This window comes from Coffea arabica, chromosome 10c (assembly GCF_036785885.1).
Source record: "Coffea arabica cultivar ET-39 chromosome 10c, Coffea Arabica ET-39 HiFi, whole genome shotgun sequence".
Classification (NCBI taxonomy): Eukaryota; Viridiplantae; Streptophyta; class Magnoliopsida; order Gentianales; family Rubiaceae; genus Coffea; species Coffea arabica.
Genome location: NC_092329.1, coordinates 23,994,487 through 24,014,566, shown reverse-complemented (window position 1 = coordinate 24,014,566; position 20,080 = coordinate 23,994,487). Strand labels below are relative to the sequence as shown.

Below are 20,080 nucleotides of genomic sequence, written 5' to 3'. Positions count from 1 at the left end.
TCTGTATCATCTCTCTGATTTTTTGTCCATAAGAAAGAAAGAAGGAAAGAAGTCTTAATCCTTTCCTCAGCTCCAAAATTTCCAACCCCTACTGCAGACAACTCAACAGACCCTACAACTCCAACACCCCTCTCTGATAGGGGGAAAATGACCACCAAAATTAAATGCTAATTTGTATCCCCGTGCCTCCGTGCCTCCACCTCCTCCCTTGCCCTCCAAAAGGTCCAGAACCACCCTAGCATAATGGCCATCCCATCCTTATCAAAAACTAGCAAAACCTATTCCCATCAAAAGAAGAAAAAGGAAACATTTTTCAAGCTTTATTAGCATCGTTTAATCCACCATTACCTTCAGAAAAAATCATATATGAAGGACAGGCATAACAATTCTTGGAGCTCATCAACATATGCACAAAGACCATTTACCTTGAGCCACCAACAGCCCCAACAAGCAAGAAGCTGCATATAACTTCAGAGAGCACTACCATAGAAACTGACAATCATTTCCAATTGCACAAAAGAAATTATTTTAGCATCACTTTTCCCCACAAAAAATATAAAACTATGCTTCCTCAATCCCATTTTATTCAAGACAATTTTCATTTCAAATATAAAACTATACTTCATCCCATTTCATTCAACACAAATTTCATTTAGTACAACTGCATGGAGAAGAATCGGATTTTCCATCTCTCCAAGTCCATGGTTGCAAAATGATCCATTAAATTGGGAATGTGGACAAATGGAAAATCCCACATCTTAGCAGCCAAACTTTCACATTTCAGGGCATAGTTGTTAATCACCCACTGCACAAATGGTCCCCATGGGGCAATTGTGTACAGCAGGTTACACTGAATGGAAACACATCTTATGTGCAAAATCTGAGTTTTCCCTACATATAGTAGTGCTGCAATAAAAGCACTACATTCATGTTGCCAAATAATGTATTGATCAATCTATACCAATGTTCATAAGCATAAGAGCAAACAAAAGATAAGACAAAGGCACACAGACTAACACAAGTCATATAGGTTTAGACATTTCAAAATAAGAAATGATATGCATCTAGCATCCTAAGAGTAGAGAAGTCTTCATATAATCCATCTCTTATAAAGTCATCGTCACCTTCATCATTGTTAACATCTTCCTCTTCACTTTTCTCTTCTTCTTCATCATCATATGTTCAAATAATTCTTCTTTGGCAGAGGTTGGGAGAGAGAGAGAAATATGGTAAGAAATGAGAGAGAAGAGTTGAGAAACAACACTGTTTTTGTCCTTACAATTTGCTGATGATATACTTGTTCTTTTTCATGAAGGAAATAATTTTGATGCTATGTGATTGGGTTCAAATGTGTGCACAAAAAATCAAGTACAAGCCGTCCAAAATACCGGTGGATTTAAAATTTACAACAATAAAAAGTTGCTATGCTATGTACTAACACAGCCGCTAAACTTCTGCTAGGGCTATAGTGCACTCTATTAACAATTACGATACATACAACATAACTTTTCACCGATTATTTGTCAACTATAAATTTTAATTTCCTGAAACAACAAACAACAATCAGATAGCTGATATATGATCTTCACCTTATTCCTTAAACAAACAGCTCACTACTAGAAATGCCTAAAGCATAGAAAAAGGAAAAACAGTAATCCAGCTTCATATAGCTGAAGAAAGAAGAAAATAGAAAAACCTTGCCTGTGTATACAGCAACACCACAGGCCCACTCTGTGTTTCTCAAGTAGCACGACTGCAGGAGTGTATTTTTTATGGTTATAGGGCATACATCATTATCAAGAAATGGAGGAAACAAGCGTAAATTTGCATCAAATCTTCTAATGTCTTTATCTGGTTCAGGACACTCGATTAGACCCTGCCAAAAGAAGATTCGGACACATAAAATAACACCTAGGAAGTATTATGCAACTTTTCAGGCAGATGAATAGAAGATTGTCTTACCTTAACTTTGTGCAGTAGATCAAAATCTATTCCCATGCAGGCAGAGGGTATCACCCTTGTCTTAAGGTCGGTTTCACCATCAAGGGCAGCGGTCTGAAAAAGGAATTTTTAAGGTTACACTCCCTCAAATGGGGAAAAAAGAAAGACATTTTTGGGAAGATTCCCTTCAAATTTAAAAACCTTGTAAGTAGCAACCATTGTGCTAAAAGGACAACTGATTATTTTCCCAGAGAGACTTTGCTTCAGTGTATGGATTCAAAAGGGTCATGCCCAATCTAGAAGCAAGAGGCAAATAATAAAGAATTTGGTATAATATAGTTCTAACTAAATTACCCACATCTGATTTTAGAACATCATGAGTGAAACCTGATATAGCATTTAACCTGTTTTACCATGATATTCAATACCATGTCCTCATTTCTATCTTCATTGGTTGTACTATATTTTGCATATTTTGGAAACTTACATTCATCTCTCTCAAGTTTGTAATAAGTACGTAGATCTTCCTCCTAAATTCTAAATTAATAGTGAAATCTGCAGCTTTTGCAGCATGATGCATATAAGGCCCAAAAAATTGTTTAAGCCAAAATTATGCTTTTAATTTCACAATAAACTCTGTGAATAGTACAGGTAAGACCACAGGAGAAATTCTGTAATTTTGACAACCTCAGGGGAGGCCAGTCTAATTTACACAAAATTATCCTTGCTTTTGTATCTCCAAATGAGAATGCCAAGGATGTGATCACAAGATGAAAGGATAACAAGATCTATGTAGAAGAAAGCTGACTCAGTTCTCTATTCAATGCAACACTGCAGTTACAGAAGAAAAGTCTAAAAAACTTAAGTCCCATACACAATGTACAGATGACACTAATCTTCTTCTTCATTATTCTTCCATCAAGGGCAAATACTGTCTGAATTAGGGCTGTCAAATTGACTTCACACGTGAACTTAATTCAAAACCACCCATGACAATTGGTTTTAGGTCATTAAAACCATTTCAAGCTCATAATTGTTTATATTAAAGTACCAGAATCAGGTGGACAGTTCATAGTGCAAAAAAATCTGTTTGGTAAATAAGCAAAAAACTTTTATGCTAACAAAACAAATATTGAAACTACCCAAACAACTACTCTCCTCCAATTCCCTCCACTTCTCTTCCCGCAAAGAAACCCCAAGCTACGCAACAATGCCAAACTCCACACGCTCAACTAACTAAACGAGAGTCCCATCAAAAGAGAAATGCATGTATTATGAACCTGAATTTGGATTCACCTTATCCATAAATCACAAAAGTAACACATGACTACCAACCTGTATAATATGTATTGTCTACAAGAATTTATTATTTACTACGTATGGCGAGCATATTTTGTTAGTTGCACAGCTTATATACATGTTGCATACATTACAGCTAGTATACATGTGTGATACATTGACAAGAGTTATATGTGCATATTTTTGGTGAATATGGAAAAGAGTGCAATCAATGACAAGGATCCTGAGCCTCCATGGACCTTTCGATCCAATTGAAGCAAAGCACACAATCTGGTGCCAGAGGATTACATGTTATTCACCTGCCATGCAACTACAGCCACCCCAAAATAACATTACAGAGCTTCAAGGAAACTGTGAATTAACCTAAGTGTTTCACAGGTAAATTAGAAGAAACAGTGGAGAAGCGAATCACATATGCAAATTGAAATAGTGAAAGTTCATAGATGGGGCTGTCTCAAACACTGAGGATTAAGGGGGCTGGTGAACAGTTTATGAACAATGTTTCAGGATATTTGGCTTCATTGGTTTTGTACACCAGAACCTTATACAGATTTGGGACAGGATCATTTCATAAGGAGCACCAATCCCAGTATCCCAAAGACATACAAGCTAAAAACCAACAAACAAATTCATATTACATTATAACTATATCAGCTAAAAGTGGTAAGTCATATAAAAGAACGGAAAAGCAACAATTTAATGATTCACACAAGATTGACACAAGGCCAACAGTCTATAATGTTGTACTTTGCTAGATTCCACAACCACTGGAAGTCATCAGCTCTTAGCTCATGATATGGTCCATATGGACTAACCTTAAAACTCTTCCTTCACAAGTTGCTTTGCTTATAATGTCTACCCCATATTACCTTTCTGCACTCATTTCAGTGTTTCCTGATCAACAACATGAACCTACAAGCTATCCATACATCAGAAAATGCTTGTCACCAAGACAGCTATTGTTCTTGCCAACCAGAAGGAAGTTTGTATGGTTTTCTGGAATGGGCACTTGATGGTGTAGTGCCTAGCAATTTTTTTTCCGTTGACAAATCTTGTGAGCCTTCTAACTAAATACTGTCTGTCAGCTTGATTTCCATGAGCTTCAGTTAACAAGTACTGAACAAGCTTTTTGGTGAGTTGAGCGCCAAGCAGCAGTTTTACTTTACACCTTTATATCCCCGCTAGGTAGAACTTCGTAACATACAAGATCTCAGATCTGATGAAGAAAAGTGGCAGAATTTACCTCGACATAGCAAAGACCTTGTGGATCAGAGGTACCAATAAGTACAAGATCACATGGCACTTCGTCATTCTCTCGAAGCCAGACTATGTTACCCACATGAATGTCCTGTGCTTGGATCTGCGCCATGGATATAGTTGGTGCAAGACAATAGTATCAATATCATGAACCATAGCACGATAACAGATAAAATATTAACAAATAAGTTTATAAAATCTGGGACAAGCAATTTAAAGTGCGCGCACACGCACATATATATACATCTGCCATCAGAATCACCTTTCTATATATGTGTATATATGCATATATAAATGTGTGTGTGTGTCTACATGTATGGTTTAGGCCGTAGGAAGTAGAGGTCCTGAGTTCAAATTCCACGTACCCACCACTGCTTGATTTTTTTTTTTTAAATGTGTCTGTATTGAGGAATCTCATTTACAGAAAACCCTCAAGCAGAAAATGGACAAAAACAAGCCCTCTGCTGACTACAGACAGCACTAAAATGATCACCACAATAATGCCAAGAGAAAGAGATGTTAAAGAAAATATCTTTGGAATTCCCAAGGAAAATGGTTGCAAATGTGTGCAGCTCAATGAAAAACAGCTGAAACAAAAATATCCATCAATTGCACAGCTTCCATTCATAAAGCTTCAAGTTAGAAAATCACAGACACTGTGCTTCAAGAGAGAAAGTAGACACAGAAGCCACAACTAGAAGCAATCAACTTTATAATGAATAACAAATAGGATTTGTTTAAAGCACAGAAACTAGAGGAGGTTCCCTGGACCCAGAATTCAGTTGTAACGAATTAAGCCAGAACATTGACAAATCCTCAATGTCCTGTCCATTCCATTTTGTTACCATTCCTACTAAATTTTGTAACCCAATGCTGAAAGCATCCAGCTCTAAAAGTGTACGAGTAAAACTATAATGTCTAACGAAAGAATCATGTGAGTGACCACATTGCCAAGGCCCAATTGACTGAAGACCTAGGTCCACTAAACACCCATTCACCAACCAAAAGATTCCCATCACCACCCCCCTCTACCCCAATGTAGTATATTCCTCACGATTTCACATCTATCCCAAGTAGAACCCCACAGAAAGGCATGCAAACAAGAACAAACTAAAGATCAAGAAGCTAAATAAAAAAAAACAAAAAAAAAAACAAATGATCCCATCCCTTCGCTCATCCCAGATGCTTACCAACTCAGCATCAAGATCTGAAAAAGAAATTAACATTAGACTCCAAAAAACTGAAAATAAAACTGCAAGGTTAATAACAACATCAATGTCCAAAATACTACTGGTGTGCTTATATAAAGACCAGGTCCTAAGCTATATAAATCCAGGGTCGCCAAAGATTCAGACACATGAACTTTATGAGAAACGTTTTGCCTCACCTATCCCCACTTAAACCCCAAATGATACCAAGCTAGGGGATAGAAAAGACCATCCCATGTGTTTTAATCACGAAAGCTAAAAATAAGAAAGGGATTAGTATCAGTAGCCTATAAAATAGGCTTGCCCTCTTAACTCATGCTAATAAAAGATTGCAGAAACATCAAGTGCTGATGTGCATATTTTCCAAATTAAAACAACTATAAGATTGTTTTGGCAAAATGCCTTATGCACACAAATTCACTTCCATGTGTGACCCATTTATCTTGTAGGAATGAATTCAAAATCCCTAAATGGAACATTATTCTCACATCAAAGACCATCTATTCGCCCTAATAGGCATTGATGTCAAGCAAATTTAAATTGCCTCACCCAATGACAAGCGCTTCCCAATCCACATCTTACACTACTTTCCTCCTCAAGCCACCAGGTGCATTTACGATGCCTCTTAACAAGTACCAATTTCCATCAAAAACATTGATTCAAAAGAAGATCACCTACAAATGCCAAATTTCAAATGCTCAAGATGGTTTCAATCCAAAGCACAAGTGGTTTAATGTCCTCAAGAACATAACACTACATGCAAAGGAACCACTGTTCCATTTTCCTAATGTCTATTGATGCTATATAATTAAAATGTGTTAACTTATGCACTTTCAGCATAAACTAGATATAGATCAGGAAACAAGACACATGCTTACAGAACTCAGATAATTCTGAATGTTAAACTCAGGCTAATTTTGAGCATGAAAAGGAGTACACAATATTTTCCATGTGTGCTTTATCCTTTCTATAAGTGGTCCAAAGAAGGTTGACAACAGATCATTCTAATTTAGAACCCCTTGTCATCATTTTTGCATAACTTCCCACTATAAGATCTGGTTACATGTAATAGCATCTACTACTAAATATCTTTCACAAGAGTGGATGCATACAATAAGAGCTGCAGGTACAAGAACAACCAATTCTTACACAAGATAAACAAATGGCTAAATCAAAGTAAGATTCCAGAAATCCTGCTCACATGAATCTCAAAGACTCTAATTCTAGAGCAATTGAAAAGATGAGAAAGCACAAAATATGCTAAACAAGTAGTTACATTTGATCACACGGAAAGACTCTTAGCCGAACTTAGTGTACAAGCACAAATCATCAATAAAAAGCTATACGTCGGAAAAATAACCCATACATGTTTTTTAACACCATGCCTGACAGCCCACACTTCTTTCTCATTTGCCTTCTTGTCTGAGAGATACCGATTGTAATCATCCCATGCCTCTTTTGTAGCTGAAACCGCAAATATTAAAATAAGTGGGCCCCATGTGCTTGCAGGATTTACTGGGGTAATAAGTGACCATAGTTGAAGGCAAGCAATCAACAAAAAGTACTGATTCATGAACCGGCTGCAAAGAGACAAAACAAAGTTGTTAGCACCGAGAGAGAGAGAGAGAGAGAGAGAGAGAGAGAGGAGGGTACAGAGAGAACTTAAGGAAGACGGGGCAATAAATTAATACAGATAGTTCCAAAGAAAATTTCTGGTGTGTTTAATGTGGAAAACCACCAACTTCAAGCTGCACAAATCATGAATCAAAGATTTCATCGTTATAACAGAGAAAATTTGGTTTCCAGGCCCCCATCCTCCCCTGCATACCAGATTCCTACACCTGTGCATAAGTGACGCAGGCTCATGCTTGGACCACAAGATGACAAAAGATATAAGCAGAACACAGTTTAAAAGTTCACAATGAATATCCAATTAAGAGTTAAAAATTCTTCAGCTAAATCCTTGTTTCATCTGTAGTACTGAATACTATTTTGTTTGATTATTTAAAGTATACTATGTACCTTGACTACCTTTCTATTCTTTTTATTTTAGTAAAAAATGTAAATAATCTGGTTCAAACTCATATGGTAGTTGCTATACTGGTTACAGCTAAACTACTATCTATGGTCAGCAGAACAAGCTCAAATCCAGGTATACAAAGCTAAAAAGCGAATTCTTTGAACCCTCAATGTCAGGAAAAATCAAAACTTTCCATTCCTGTAGATCAAGACATTAAAAAAAAGTTCGCAACAAGGTTCTCATGATAAATAATCACAAATTATTTATTACTTGAAATGCAAATTCCGAATTAAAATTCTTAAAACATCCATAACATCAAAGCATCAAAAAACTGAATTTGCATTCATCCCAAACAGTAGAACCAGAGGCAGACCCAAAACTTGAGGGTTGGCAAGAAAGGGGCCAAGATTCATAGAAGAGATTAAAATTAATTTATCATCTAAAGTATTTAAACTCCTTTAGATTTTACATTTTGCAATCAAAACATATAAACATAAAAGTTTAACTCAATGTACCATCACAGTTCAAATTCCCATTGAATTCGCCACATACTTTGATAAAAATAATTATATTAATAATGGAATTTAAGGATTATCCTGTACTTTAAGGTTTGTGAAAAGCTTGCAATTTCAGAAAAAATATGACTATTAACATGGTAGCTTCTATATTCTTCTCATATTTCAGAAATTCTAAAATTTTAAGTTTTCATTTACACAAACATGATCTATAATATGACTTATCAACCAAGAATTTCTGTGCCATTTGATAGCAACATGAAGTAAGAAGTTACGTTGAGTTCTATTCCTTGGATTAAAACTAATAGCAAAATGAACAATGAAATAAAGTTTAAATGGAAAAATGGACTTGACCATTAGGCTTTTTTGGGAAATAGTTAGATTTTTTTTCTGAGAAGGCTTCATGACTTTTAACACCCCCCTCCCCAAAGTTTGCTCATGGGATGAAAGGAAATTTTCACGTCCAATTTTGAGGGGCCCATTCCTCGAAAGAAGTTTTTACGGGACTATTGTTTCATCAATTTATCGTAACCAAAAATCAACTCGTATTAACCAATCAAATTTGTTGAATAACTAGTATTAATCATATAAATTCTTATATTCATAAAGGAATTTGAATTAGTATGTTTGCTATATTAAATTAAAGTATGACCTTGTTTTCAAAAACCTAAGAAATCAAAGTATTTTGGACCTTTCTCATAAACCAATCCAGAAGTAGATTTATTCGAAAAATTCTGATAACTTGTTGATTCATCTGGTAATTGTGATAGCAATGTTAAGTTTTCTGTTCACAGAATTAAATTTTTTTTGTAGATTCGTCTGTAATTCTTCGATCCCTCGTGTTTGATTTTCTAGTAATTGTTTTGGGAATCCCATAAAAATTATTACTTGGATCAAATCGATTCTTTTTTGAATCTCTATACGTGCAATTCCCTCTACCCCAGAGGATATTTTCGTATTCTTTTGAACATAATTTTTAATACAATTTCTTATTTTTTGATCTTCTTGTAGACCCTCAGAATAATTTTTTGGTTGTGAACTTCTTCAGAGGAAATCCTCTGTTGCAACACAGTTGACGAGAAACAAGTTAGTAGAATTTAAATAGGGAAATACTTTCATCCAGTAGGAGGTAAACTACTAAGATATTGAAGTATACCTAAACACCTCAATATATCATCTCAAAGTTCTAGTATTCAGTATCTTACATGAGCATTTGACAACGCATCACAAACTGGGATTTGAAGGACAGGCAAACCATGGACATTCAAATATCAGGATACATTAGGTTAATGAGTTGCATTTCTGAAAATTTCCAATTTTTTTAGGAAATGGAACTTCAAAAGCTGATAAGAATCTGGATGCTCTGCCTTCATCTTTGCCTTTGAGTTTTCAATATAGCAAACAAATTATTCAGTAAGATTACAATTTAAACCCGAATATCTCTCCATGATAAAAATAAAAACTCAAGAATTTTCAAATGCAGCTTATGTTCAAGAAAATTTAGAGGTAAATATGATATATGGATTCAAAATGTTAAATTGGAATAGCCATTCCACATCATCTTATCTCCCTCAGTTAAAGTATCGGAAACCAATTTTCTTTGATACTGTGCCCAATTCCAACTTGCAAACAGAGAATAATGGTCTCATTTATCGTTCAAACAAATTTTCAAACCATAGGTTTTCGTGTACATTTCGAACCTCACCCGAAACAAAAGACTCTTTACGATCAAATCACTGCAGCAAAACTAATGAAACTACTCTCCCAAAGCACTGACAAATATATCCAAATCGCAATAAATTTATCAACAATTACTTCAACAAAAAAAATTTACAGATGCGGTAATAGTAGCAGGATTACCTGAACTGTTCCCATAGATTCTTGGGAAGAAAATTCCAAACTGTGTACTTCCGATTAGATATACGATTATCACAGTAAATATCATGCGATAAATCATCGTCATTTATATATACACAACGCTTCATCTTTGCCCTAACTTCAATTTATACCGTCGACCTCAAAACCATCTGAAACCATAACGAAATTCAACAGTATTGCTAAAATTGAGATAGGGACAAAGATTGAAGCACTGAAACATTGTGCTCAATTTGACGAAATGCAAGAGAGATACACAGGAATTACTAGGTAACTGAGATCGCCGGAGATTGGTAGGCAACTTGAAGCCGGCGCTTGGCGACGAGTTGACAATTAATGCCAAATCTATAAGCTATTGGGGGGGAGCAGAAAAAAGTAAACGGTTCTTTTGGAGCCTACCGAAGCCAACCGGTTCGGGTTTTGACTTTTCATGGAGCAGTCGAACACGTTAAGCCCGTTCACAAGCTTTGACACCACTTAATTTGGATTCAGCTCAACTGAGTTTTTTTTTTTTTTTTTTTCATTCGCTGGTATTTTATCTATATCATACTCTATCTTAATCTATCTGAGGAGAGACCCAATTGGACCTATGCAGAGCAGGTAGGGACTGAACTACCACCAGACCAAACGAGTGTACTCATACCCGTCTAAATTTTTTAGAAGAGCCACTTATTATGGAAAACCTTGACCTCTCACTCCAGAGCTTGGTGGTGGACTGGTGGCTAGCTCAAGTGAGTTTGAGACTGAAGTTTTTGGTTCTAAATTCTAATGCTTGTGGATTTTTCTAGGAAGTGTTATTTTTTGTATGCATCAAGGATGAAAAGTAAATTGTATATTCATTTATTTTAACAAGGTTAATGGTATCAAGGCTAATAGCTAGGGATGGCAATGGGGGGCTAATGGGGCGGAGGGTTGGCAATGGGGGGCTACGAGGCAGGGAGCGGGGGAGTGTACCCCCACCCCGCCACCCGTTCTAAAAAAAATAAATATATAAAATATATATAGGTATATAATTATATATAATATATAATTTAATTAATTACAAACTTATGATAATGATATTATTAGTTATATGTATTATATGATGTCTATTAGTATATATAATATAATTGATATTATTAATTATACTAATAATTATATATGTGTACTAATACAAATTATCAATTGGTTATACTAAATTTACTAATACATTTATACTAAATCCCTAATTACACTTAATACAATAACATTTTTTTCTTAAAAAAAGTACAAGCACAATAATGCATTAGTGATTGTATTTGTACCAAAAGTGAAAACTTGACTACTTTAGTTATATTTATTTCATCATGTTGGATTGTATTCAAATAATTTTTGTTTGATTATTTTTATAAATTTCAATTGTAAAATTACAATGAATAATAATTTGATGATGTGTTGATATTTTAGTACTTGATTATTTGCTAAAATTTAACCATAATAAAATTATATAACAAATTTTTATTAGCTCCGCGGGAGCACCCGCGGGAGAAGCAGGGCGGGGCGGGGACGGGGCGGGGAACGGGGGATGGGGCGGGGGCGGGGGGAGTTTGTAGGCAACGGGGCGGGGAATGGGGCAGGGGTCCCCCGCCCTAACCCGCCCTGTTGCCATCCCTACTAATAGCGGTCATATTCATTGAATCTTGTATCCAAAGAATTTGAGTAATAACATTATTTAATAATGGTAAGTGGTAAAAATTAGAGATATTACATCTTAGCCCCTTAAAATAAGTTTTGACCTTGAAACTTCATGTTGTTTAAGAGCAAAATCATATGTACAGGTGTAGACACCAAATTTTTGACTTTGTTTTTCATTATTAGTTTTATTTATATTTATTTTAGTTTGGTTTTACTAATTTCATTTTTAGACATTTTAGCATATAAAAAAAAAGTCAAAAATCAATCAAAGGATAAAAACAAGACACATGAACCTATTTTGAGGATGAGATCTTGGCCTTTTATATTAGGTTTAGGGTTTAGTGTTTTGGGGGGCCTTTAAAGGCAAACAGCCGCAAACAAAAAAAAGAGGGGACAAAACAGGGGGCTTCGTATAAGCAAAGGAAAAAAAAATGGTAAGAAACCAGAGAGAGAGCGGCTAAGAGAGAAAAGAGGAAGGAGGGTTGGCGGCTGCATCAGAGGGGAAAGAATGACGGCTGGGCTGCGGGAAAGAAAAAGAGAACAGGGGGCCGAGAGAGAGGTTTGGGGGAGATTTTTTGGGGGGCTTCAGGCTAAACAAAAACAAAGAGAGAGGCTTTTGGTTGAAGAAGAGAACTGGAAAAAGAACAGGGCAACAAAAGGAAAACAGGGGAGGTTTCGGTAGGGGAGGAAAAGGGAAAACAAAGCAAAAGCAAAAGGCTGCGGGCTGAAGGAACTAAGTGCGGAAAAGAATTGGTGAAAAGCCAAGGAAAGACAGAGAAAAGGGCCGCGGCTGCAAACAGAAACAGAGCAAGAAAAGGGAGTTGCAAAAAACCGAGCAAGAAGAAAAGGAATTTTGGGCAAGCAGAACAACTGAGCGGAGGAATTGCATCTTGCTAGCAGCTCCAGAATTTTTCGCAGCAACCATCTAGACGGAATCCTCCACTACCACCCACGCCGCCACCATCCAGGTTCATTTCAACTTCAGAAATTGAGAGCAATAATGGAAAAGGCAAGAAGAAAGGGACGCCATTCTGGATACGGTAAGCTGCTATCATCTTTCGAATTCCAGTTTCATGCAAGCTTTCGAAGCCTGTTTTATTTTTCACTTTGTGGCTTGCAGCCATTTCTCTGTTGAGTAATTCATTAATTGGAAGCATGTATGCTTTGAATGTCGTTTGGACCGGAGTTTCTTGTGTTCTGACATAATTTTGGGGCTGATTGTTATACCTTTTGAACGGAGAATTTCGGGAATTTTTTCGTGCCCATCTGGTGTTCGACAAAATGCCCAACCGAGACTTTAGCTTCAAAGACAAATCGATTTCTGTTTCAATTTCTGTTATTCGCATAAATTCGGCCAGCTCAAACGGAATTGTGAAAATGTTGATGTGTTTTCTTTTGCTGCTCTTCATGTTTTTCTTACTCTATCATTGGTATGAATCCGCATTGAATCTTGACATTGTGAGAAGGGGCTTGTGTGATTTTCGTTTTAATTGGGAATGGCCAAACCTGAATTTTCTGATTTTCCCTCTGCAAAGAAAGATGACAGCAGACGTTTAGCCGTTTGGGGAAGATGATTACTGGTTTAAGTTCATGATTCCGGTCCTTCAATTTCCTTTTCTTAGCGATTTGACCCCCAAGTTTTTAGAACTTCATAATTTGACTTCCAAATTTCTATAATTCTGTCGATTGGGTCCTTATTTGCATTGCATTGGAACCCCTCAAGTCCCACCTTGTTCTGATATGACCCGGAAGATTGGAAAAAGTAAACTTGTTTCTCCCTTTTAGATTTTAATCATCTTCTAGTATGCATGAGTAGTCTTTTAACTAGTTTGTGGGTCATAATTGTGGCTTAATAATTTTGTTGATTTGTTTATCTTGTTGGGCTTAATGAAATAAATGTTTAGGGCCAAGAGGTTATTTTTGTGTTTGGGTTTAAGAAAGTTGTTTTAGTTTATTTTGTTTGTTTTTTTTTGGTTTGGGCTAGAGAGCCAAGGCCCATCTTTTTGGTTGGCTAATTTTTGGGCCACAATAATGTACTAGCCCACTTGTTTTTCCTTGGACTTCCGATTGGGCCAAGGGATCTTGGCCCAGGCAAAGTGGAAATGGCCCATTCCCTTTTGTTTTGGATTTCCGATTGGGCCTGGAAGGTTTTGGCCCAAGCAAATAAGGAAAAATGGCCCAATGGTTTGGTCCATTAAGAAACCAGAAAATGATTTTGCAAATCAGTCCCTGAATTTCTCCTTAACTGTACTGTGGCCCTGGATATTTTCAATTCCTTTCAATTGAATCTCTAATGTAATTGCACATAGGTCCTTAATCTTTCTTTTTCTTTAATTGTGACCCCAAAACTTTGTTCATGTTTGCAATCTAGTCTTTTATTTTTTTTTGACTTCTTAAATGTGGGTTGTCTACATGATTTAATTGATTCAATTTCATGTTTACTTTTATCCTTTTGTGATTATTTCTTGATTAAAGTGATGCCTTGACTCTTTTATTATTTTGGAGGGTAAATAAGTGGCTTTACTCCATTGGAGCCCCAATTCAAGGGAGGTACACCCTAATCCCTTATTTCTTACTCTATTTTGACCCTACGTGTTCTATGTGACTCTACGTGTTTAATTGCATGCCCCTTGGATGTTTATTTATTTATTTCATTTATTTATTTATTTACTTTATTGTCCTTAGCTTTGTATATCTATCATTTGAAAGGCACTTGAATGCCAAATTTGTAATAGTTAGGTATTTATTTTATTCCGTTTCCCCTTTAGATTGTAGTAGGCATCCCCCTTTGTAATAGATAAGAGCTTATGTGATATGTGTTTGTGCGTGCCTATGTGTTTATTGCGTTATTAGGCTCTTGCATCTAGTTGAGCATGTTAAGTGTTATGTGCTATGTGTTTATGAGTGTTTGGCATGTCTACTTGTTTTCTATAGCAATAGATGAATGTGATGAATGAATGTACGTCACCACACTAATCCAACGCTAGTTGTGGCTCATTTATAGAAAGGGTTAGTCCAATGCTAGACCCAATAGGCCATCCCCCTTTCGTTAGTGCATACTTGCATGTTCACTACATGTCATGCATTTTTCTTAGTTTTATCATTTGGCATGCTTCTCGAACCCCTTTTTCCCCTCATTTTAGGATTTTTGCATCTCATGCTAGCTATAGGGTACATTTGCTTGAGAGTCCCCTTAAATATGGGATATAGACGAGTGTGGCTTTTTCTAAACTTTAGCACGCTTGTATTCCCTCTATCAAAGGAAAAATTGAGTCACGATTTAGGTCTCCCCGTGCCCACTATGCATGCATTCCCTAGGCTCATGCACTTTAAATCCACCCTATCATTTTATACCCTCATTACACTTTCATTTTTCCTCTCATTTTCACACGTGCACCTTTATATCCCTTCACTTGCACACGAACACTCTTGTACATCCATTTGCACACTTCCACTTACACACTCTTGTTTTTATCACTTTTTCACTTCACACAAACTCACATTCTCACATGGCATGCATTCATTTCACTCATTTTTACGTCATTTAGAATTATGTGTGACCTCTCCAAAGGATCATTATTGGGCTTCACAATTAATGTGATTGGCATCACTCAAGCTTTGGAGAGAAATTTTACCCCCCATGTCCCCCTAGGTCTAGGGTTTGCATTCATGTAGTACATCCAAATGTAATAAATTCTTTGGTTAAAACAAGAAAATCTTTGATTAAATCACGCAACTAGCCTTGGTTAGGTCGAAGGGGTGCCTTGGATTTTTATCCTTGCCTTCCCCTTCGTCAAATGTGACTCCCGAACCTTTTTCGTTGGTTTACGTGGACTAGGAGTCGTTTAAAAGGGGTTTCTTATTACTTTTTCATATTTTTTCTTTAAAAATTCATTTTTAGGTGACTTGGTACACCTTAACTCATTACCAAGTGGCGACTCCGATTTTTTATTTCAAAAACCCTTTTTAAACTATAATTTTGGGTCAAATCGTCGCATTCTCAAACCCCCATTTAGACCCATTTTTCTTTTAAATCACAATTCATTTTCCAATCACAAATTGAATCAAAAAATACATTTTTTAAACCATTTATTTATTTATCAAAAAATGGGGCGCGACAACAGGTTAAGTTAAATTTGAGTAATAGGGTTATAAATAAATTCATAGATTTTTGCCAAATTGATGGTGAGTTAGTGACAGCAAAATTTGTCTTGCTATTCTCATTAGTGTAAAAATATTCTAAAATATATTGTTATTTTATTATTCATTATTTATTATTTATGTTTTTTCAACTTCTCACATTAAAATATAATGGTTTTGTCAAGCCCTTGGTAACATATATCGCCATGTACAGGGTTAATTAAAAATAAAAATAGGTATTATAACAATAAAAAATGTTAACTATATTTATAGAGTGGCCATTTGATCAAGGTACTTATTCAGAACTTCAAATTCAACTTATTCGAGAATTAAAGCAATTAAATTCAAAATTGTATCATTTTACTTTATTTTTTAAGCATAACATAAACAAGAACTAAGTCACATGAGTAAATGCTAAACATTCATTGACTAGTTATAAAAGTAAAATACTATTTCTAGTAACGCAATCACTTCTAACTTATTAAAGTTTTGGTATAAGTTGTTAGGTCTGACCCCAAGAAATTGATAAAAGAATTTTTGGCAATTCCAAAAGACAAATAATAAAACAAAACTAAATAAAACAGGAATGCAGAAATTTACGTGGTTCAATCAAATTGACCTATGTTTACGAGCCGAGAAGGAGCAAAATTTCACTATAAAGAAGAGAGTATAACGATGCCTTAGGAAAGTATTTATAGACCCAAAACACCTAATACTTAAAACACAAGAAAGTCCAAAATATTTTACTTAACAAAAGATTTAATGATCCAAAAATCCAAATAACCTACTAAAACTTTTTTGCTTTGGTGCACATAATCCGATCACAGATCCACTCTATTTATAGTCTATTAAGGGAATGATTCCCTTGTACGAAAAGTGATAAAGAACAAAGTCACACATAATAAATATCCAACTCAGCGTGTCCCAACATCAATAATAGTAAATTTTCTCCACCTTCTCTACATAAATCTCAATGGATCTAAATTACCAATAACGAATACCAATTAAATCCAAGCACTGCTTGAATTTAAAAATTGGAAGAGGTTTCATGAATATGTCAGCAGGATTCCTCTTGATATTTGTCGCGCCCCACTTTTTGAATGGTGAATGAATGTGTGTGATGATGTGAGATGTGAAGTGTGGTGTGAATGTGTGCAAAATTAAAAGTAAAAGGCCATGGGACTTTGGAAAGCGACGATTTGGCCAAATGAAATTTAAAAAGGGTTTTTTAAATATGAAAAACGGAGTCGCCACTTGGTATAGATTTGGGGTGTACCAAGTCACCCAAAAAGTGTTTTTAAAGACAAAGTAGTAAAACCCTTTTTAAAACGACTCCTAGTCCACGTAAGCCAAAGAAAAAGGTTCGGGGGTCACGTTTGACGAAGGGGAAGGCAAGGATAGAATCCAAGGCACCCCTTTGACCTAGCCAAGGCTAGTTGCGCGACTTAACCTTACCTTTCCTAATTTTCTACCCAATATATGTTCGCACGTTGGATATGACTATATGAATGCAAAACGGAAAGAAAAATGCAATCCTAAATTCTACGATGTCTCTTGTGAGGCTTTTGGTCCCAAACCACATGAATTGTGGCGGCCAACAAAGGAAAACCTCATAGAGGTCGATTAATGCAAATGAGATTCAAGCGTGCAAGTGTGAAAGTGTATGAAAGATGCAAGAAATGCAAGTGCAAGTGTGCGAAATTGTATAAAGGTGCTTGTGTGAAATTGTAAAACAAATTCAAGTGTTTTCGTGTGCAAGTGTATGAAAATAGAATAATAGATATATAAGGTAAAGTGGAATTTCATTTGTGAAGTGAAAATAAGCAAGTGATAGGTAAAATGTAGTAAAAAGTATGGTTTGAGAAATGTGGTTAAGAGAGTATGTAGGTGATAAAAATGAAAGTATGACCCTAGAGGAATGCAACAAGTCGGGTACGGGGGTGGACTCCTAACTTTTCGACTTGATTTTCCCTTTGATTAGAAGGCAAAACTAGCGTGCTAAGGCTATCGAGTAGCCACACTCGCTCGTTTCCCTTATCAGAAGGGGACACTCAAGCAAAATGAACCCTATAACTAGCATGAAATGCAAAAATCCTAAAATGGAGGGAAAACGGGTTCGAGGATCATGCCAAATGATAAAACTAAGGAAAATGCGTGATATGTGGTGAACAAGCAAATGATATGCTAATGAGGGGAAATCCCTAAGGGTCTAGCGTTGGACTAGCCCATTCTATGAATTCCGACTAGCGTTGGACTAGCGGAAACGTACATTCATCCATTCCATTCATTCATGGCTATGAAAGCAAGTAGACAGGCCAAAACACTCGTAAACACATAGCACATAGCATTTAGCATGCTCGACTAGATGCAAGAGCCTAGTAAAGCAATTAAACATGTAGCAACAAAAGCAAGCAACCAAGGGGAAGGGGAAGTGGACCAGATGCTCTCCGAGCCCTATCTATTACAAGCCAAGAGGTGTACACATACCCCATAAAAACATAAAGGGGGAAGGGTGAATGGACCAGATGCTCTCCGAGCCCTATCTATTACAAGTCAAGAGGTGTACACATACCCCATAAAACTTAAATAAAAGTAAAAGTAAGTAAATGCACGCAAGGAGATAAGGAAAGCGAAGTAGACAGGCATATTCACATAACACGTAGGAGCACGTAGGGTCAAATGAAGTGCAAAGAAGGGATTAGGGTGTACCTCCCTTGAGTTGATGCCTTAAATGGAGTGAAATCACTTATTATCCTCCAAAATAAAAGAAATGGTCAATGTACCAATTTATTTGGGAAAGTTAAAGGAAATAGGCAAAGACGAGCCCACTTGGCCATAAAGCCCCTAAAGTCATGACTTAAAAAACTATTTAAAAGAAGCAAAGTGGCTAATTGAATCAAATAAGCAATGAAGTTGCAAAAATTAAAACTTCCAAGGACCAATTTGATGAACTTCTTTAATTGATTGGGTCCTAGTGGAACAAGGAGAGACTTAGGGGGCCAAAGTGTAAAATCTGGAAATTATTCATGCAAATGCATGCAAACCATCGTGAAAGAACATTCTTCAACAAAGCAAACGAAATTGCTGCACCTTTGTTCCACTTTCAAACACTAAACCCGTATTTGATCTCATACCTTAACCCAAGGCTTTCTTGATTCAACATCAAATTTTGAACCAAACAACACAAAACATGAACTTGACATCCGAACTAGCAAAATCATAGGAGGAAATCATGCAAACATAGAAAAAACTTCAAGCAAGAATGCATGAAGAAGCCTTCTGCCGGCGAAAGTTTGATGCCTCTCCATTTACAAATGCATATTTATGGTCCGAAAGCATGGCTCCAATCTAGACATCTTTACCAGAAATCAAAATCCTAAACTAAACAACCAAAAACCAATGTTTACTTTACTGAAAACAACAAGGAAAACTGAACATAGAATCAGTAAAAACTTGAAGCAGTGAATACTTAGCAAAGTTGGTGCTATGGCCTGTTATTATGCCATGTTTTGCTGCAACAAAATGCAGCAAACGCACACAATGGCATCACTTTCCAACAACCCACAGATTTGAAGACAAATTTAGCTAACAAAACTTTAGTCATCAGCAAAAAACAACTCTGCCAACATTGCTGCAATAAAAACAGAACTTAAGACCTGTTGCAGCAAACTTTCATGCACTCGAGATGTCGATAAACGTTTCAAACTTAAAACCAACCTCAAATTCCTACCCAAATTGTAATTCCAAATACTCCCTCACGCATACAAAATCACACACCGAATGCAAAGCTAACGGCAGCTATCATGCCAATGGGTTGTTATGTAATAGCTTTAGAAGCAGAGCTGATAACTTCATGAGCAGCAAAACTGTAGTACAGCAAATAAAAAACTCTTCAGCTAACATGGGAATTCACGGTCTTGGGCAACAAGGGAGGAGACTTCAAGGCACAAGGGACAGATTTAAATCATTACAAGAAGAAAACAAGCAAGGGGAACAAACGAGAATATGAGCCGACAGTTAACAAAAAAATGTCTGCAGCATTTGAGTTTCCTTTTGCTGCAATTCTTTGCTATCCAAACACTACTAACAGCTCAACTAACAACAACTAGGAGCAAAGTAACAAGTTCACAAGCATGTTTTCCATTTTTCACCATACAAATTTAGGTTTAGAT

At 36.2% G+C, this 20,080-nt stretch overlaps 1 protein-coding gene across 2 annotated transcripts in view; it reads right to left on the bottom strand.

Moving 5' to 3' along the window:
* The window catches only part of LOC113714498 (phospholipid-transporting ATPase 2), a 28,290-nt gene extending 17,771 nt beyond the window's left edge, over positions 1 to 10,519 (bottom strand). Inside the window, exons 1-6 of one of the 2 annotated variants that reach the window (XM_072068326.1) lie at positions 10,383 to 10,519; positions 10,101 to 10,267; positions 7,072 to 7,285; positions 4,484 to 4,600; positions 1,963 to 2,055; positions 1,702 to 1,876 (exon numbers count right to left, since the gene is read on the bottom strand). In XM_072068326.1, the coding sequence (XP_071924427.1) occupies positions 1,702 to 1,876; positions 1,963 to 2,055; positions 4,484 to 4,600; positions 7,072 to 7,285; positions 10,101 to 10,225 (724 nt within the window). In that variant the 5' untranslated portion in view covers positions 10,226 to 10,267; positions 10,383 to 10,519. Of the gene's footprint in view, positions 1 to 1,701; positions 1,877 to 1,962; positions 2,056 to 4,483; positions 4,601 to 6,254; positions 6,380 to 7,071; positions 7,286 to 10,100; positions 10,268 to 10,382 lie in introns of those variants that run through there. The other variant, XM_072068327.1, reaches the window with a different exon arrangement.
* Between the last annotated feature and the right edge of the window lie 9,561 nt (positions 10,520 to 20,080).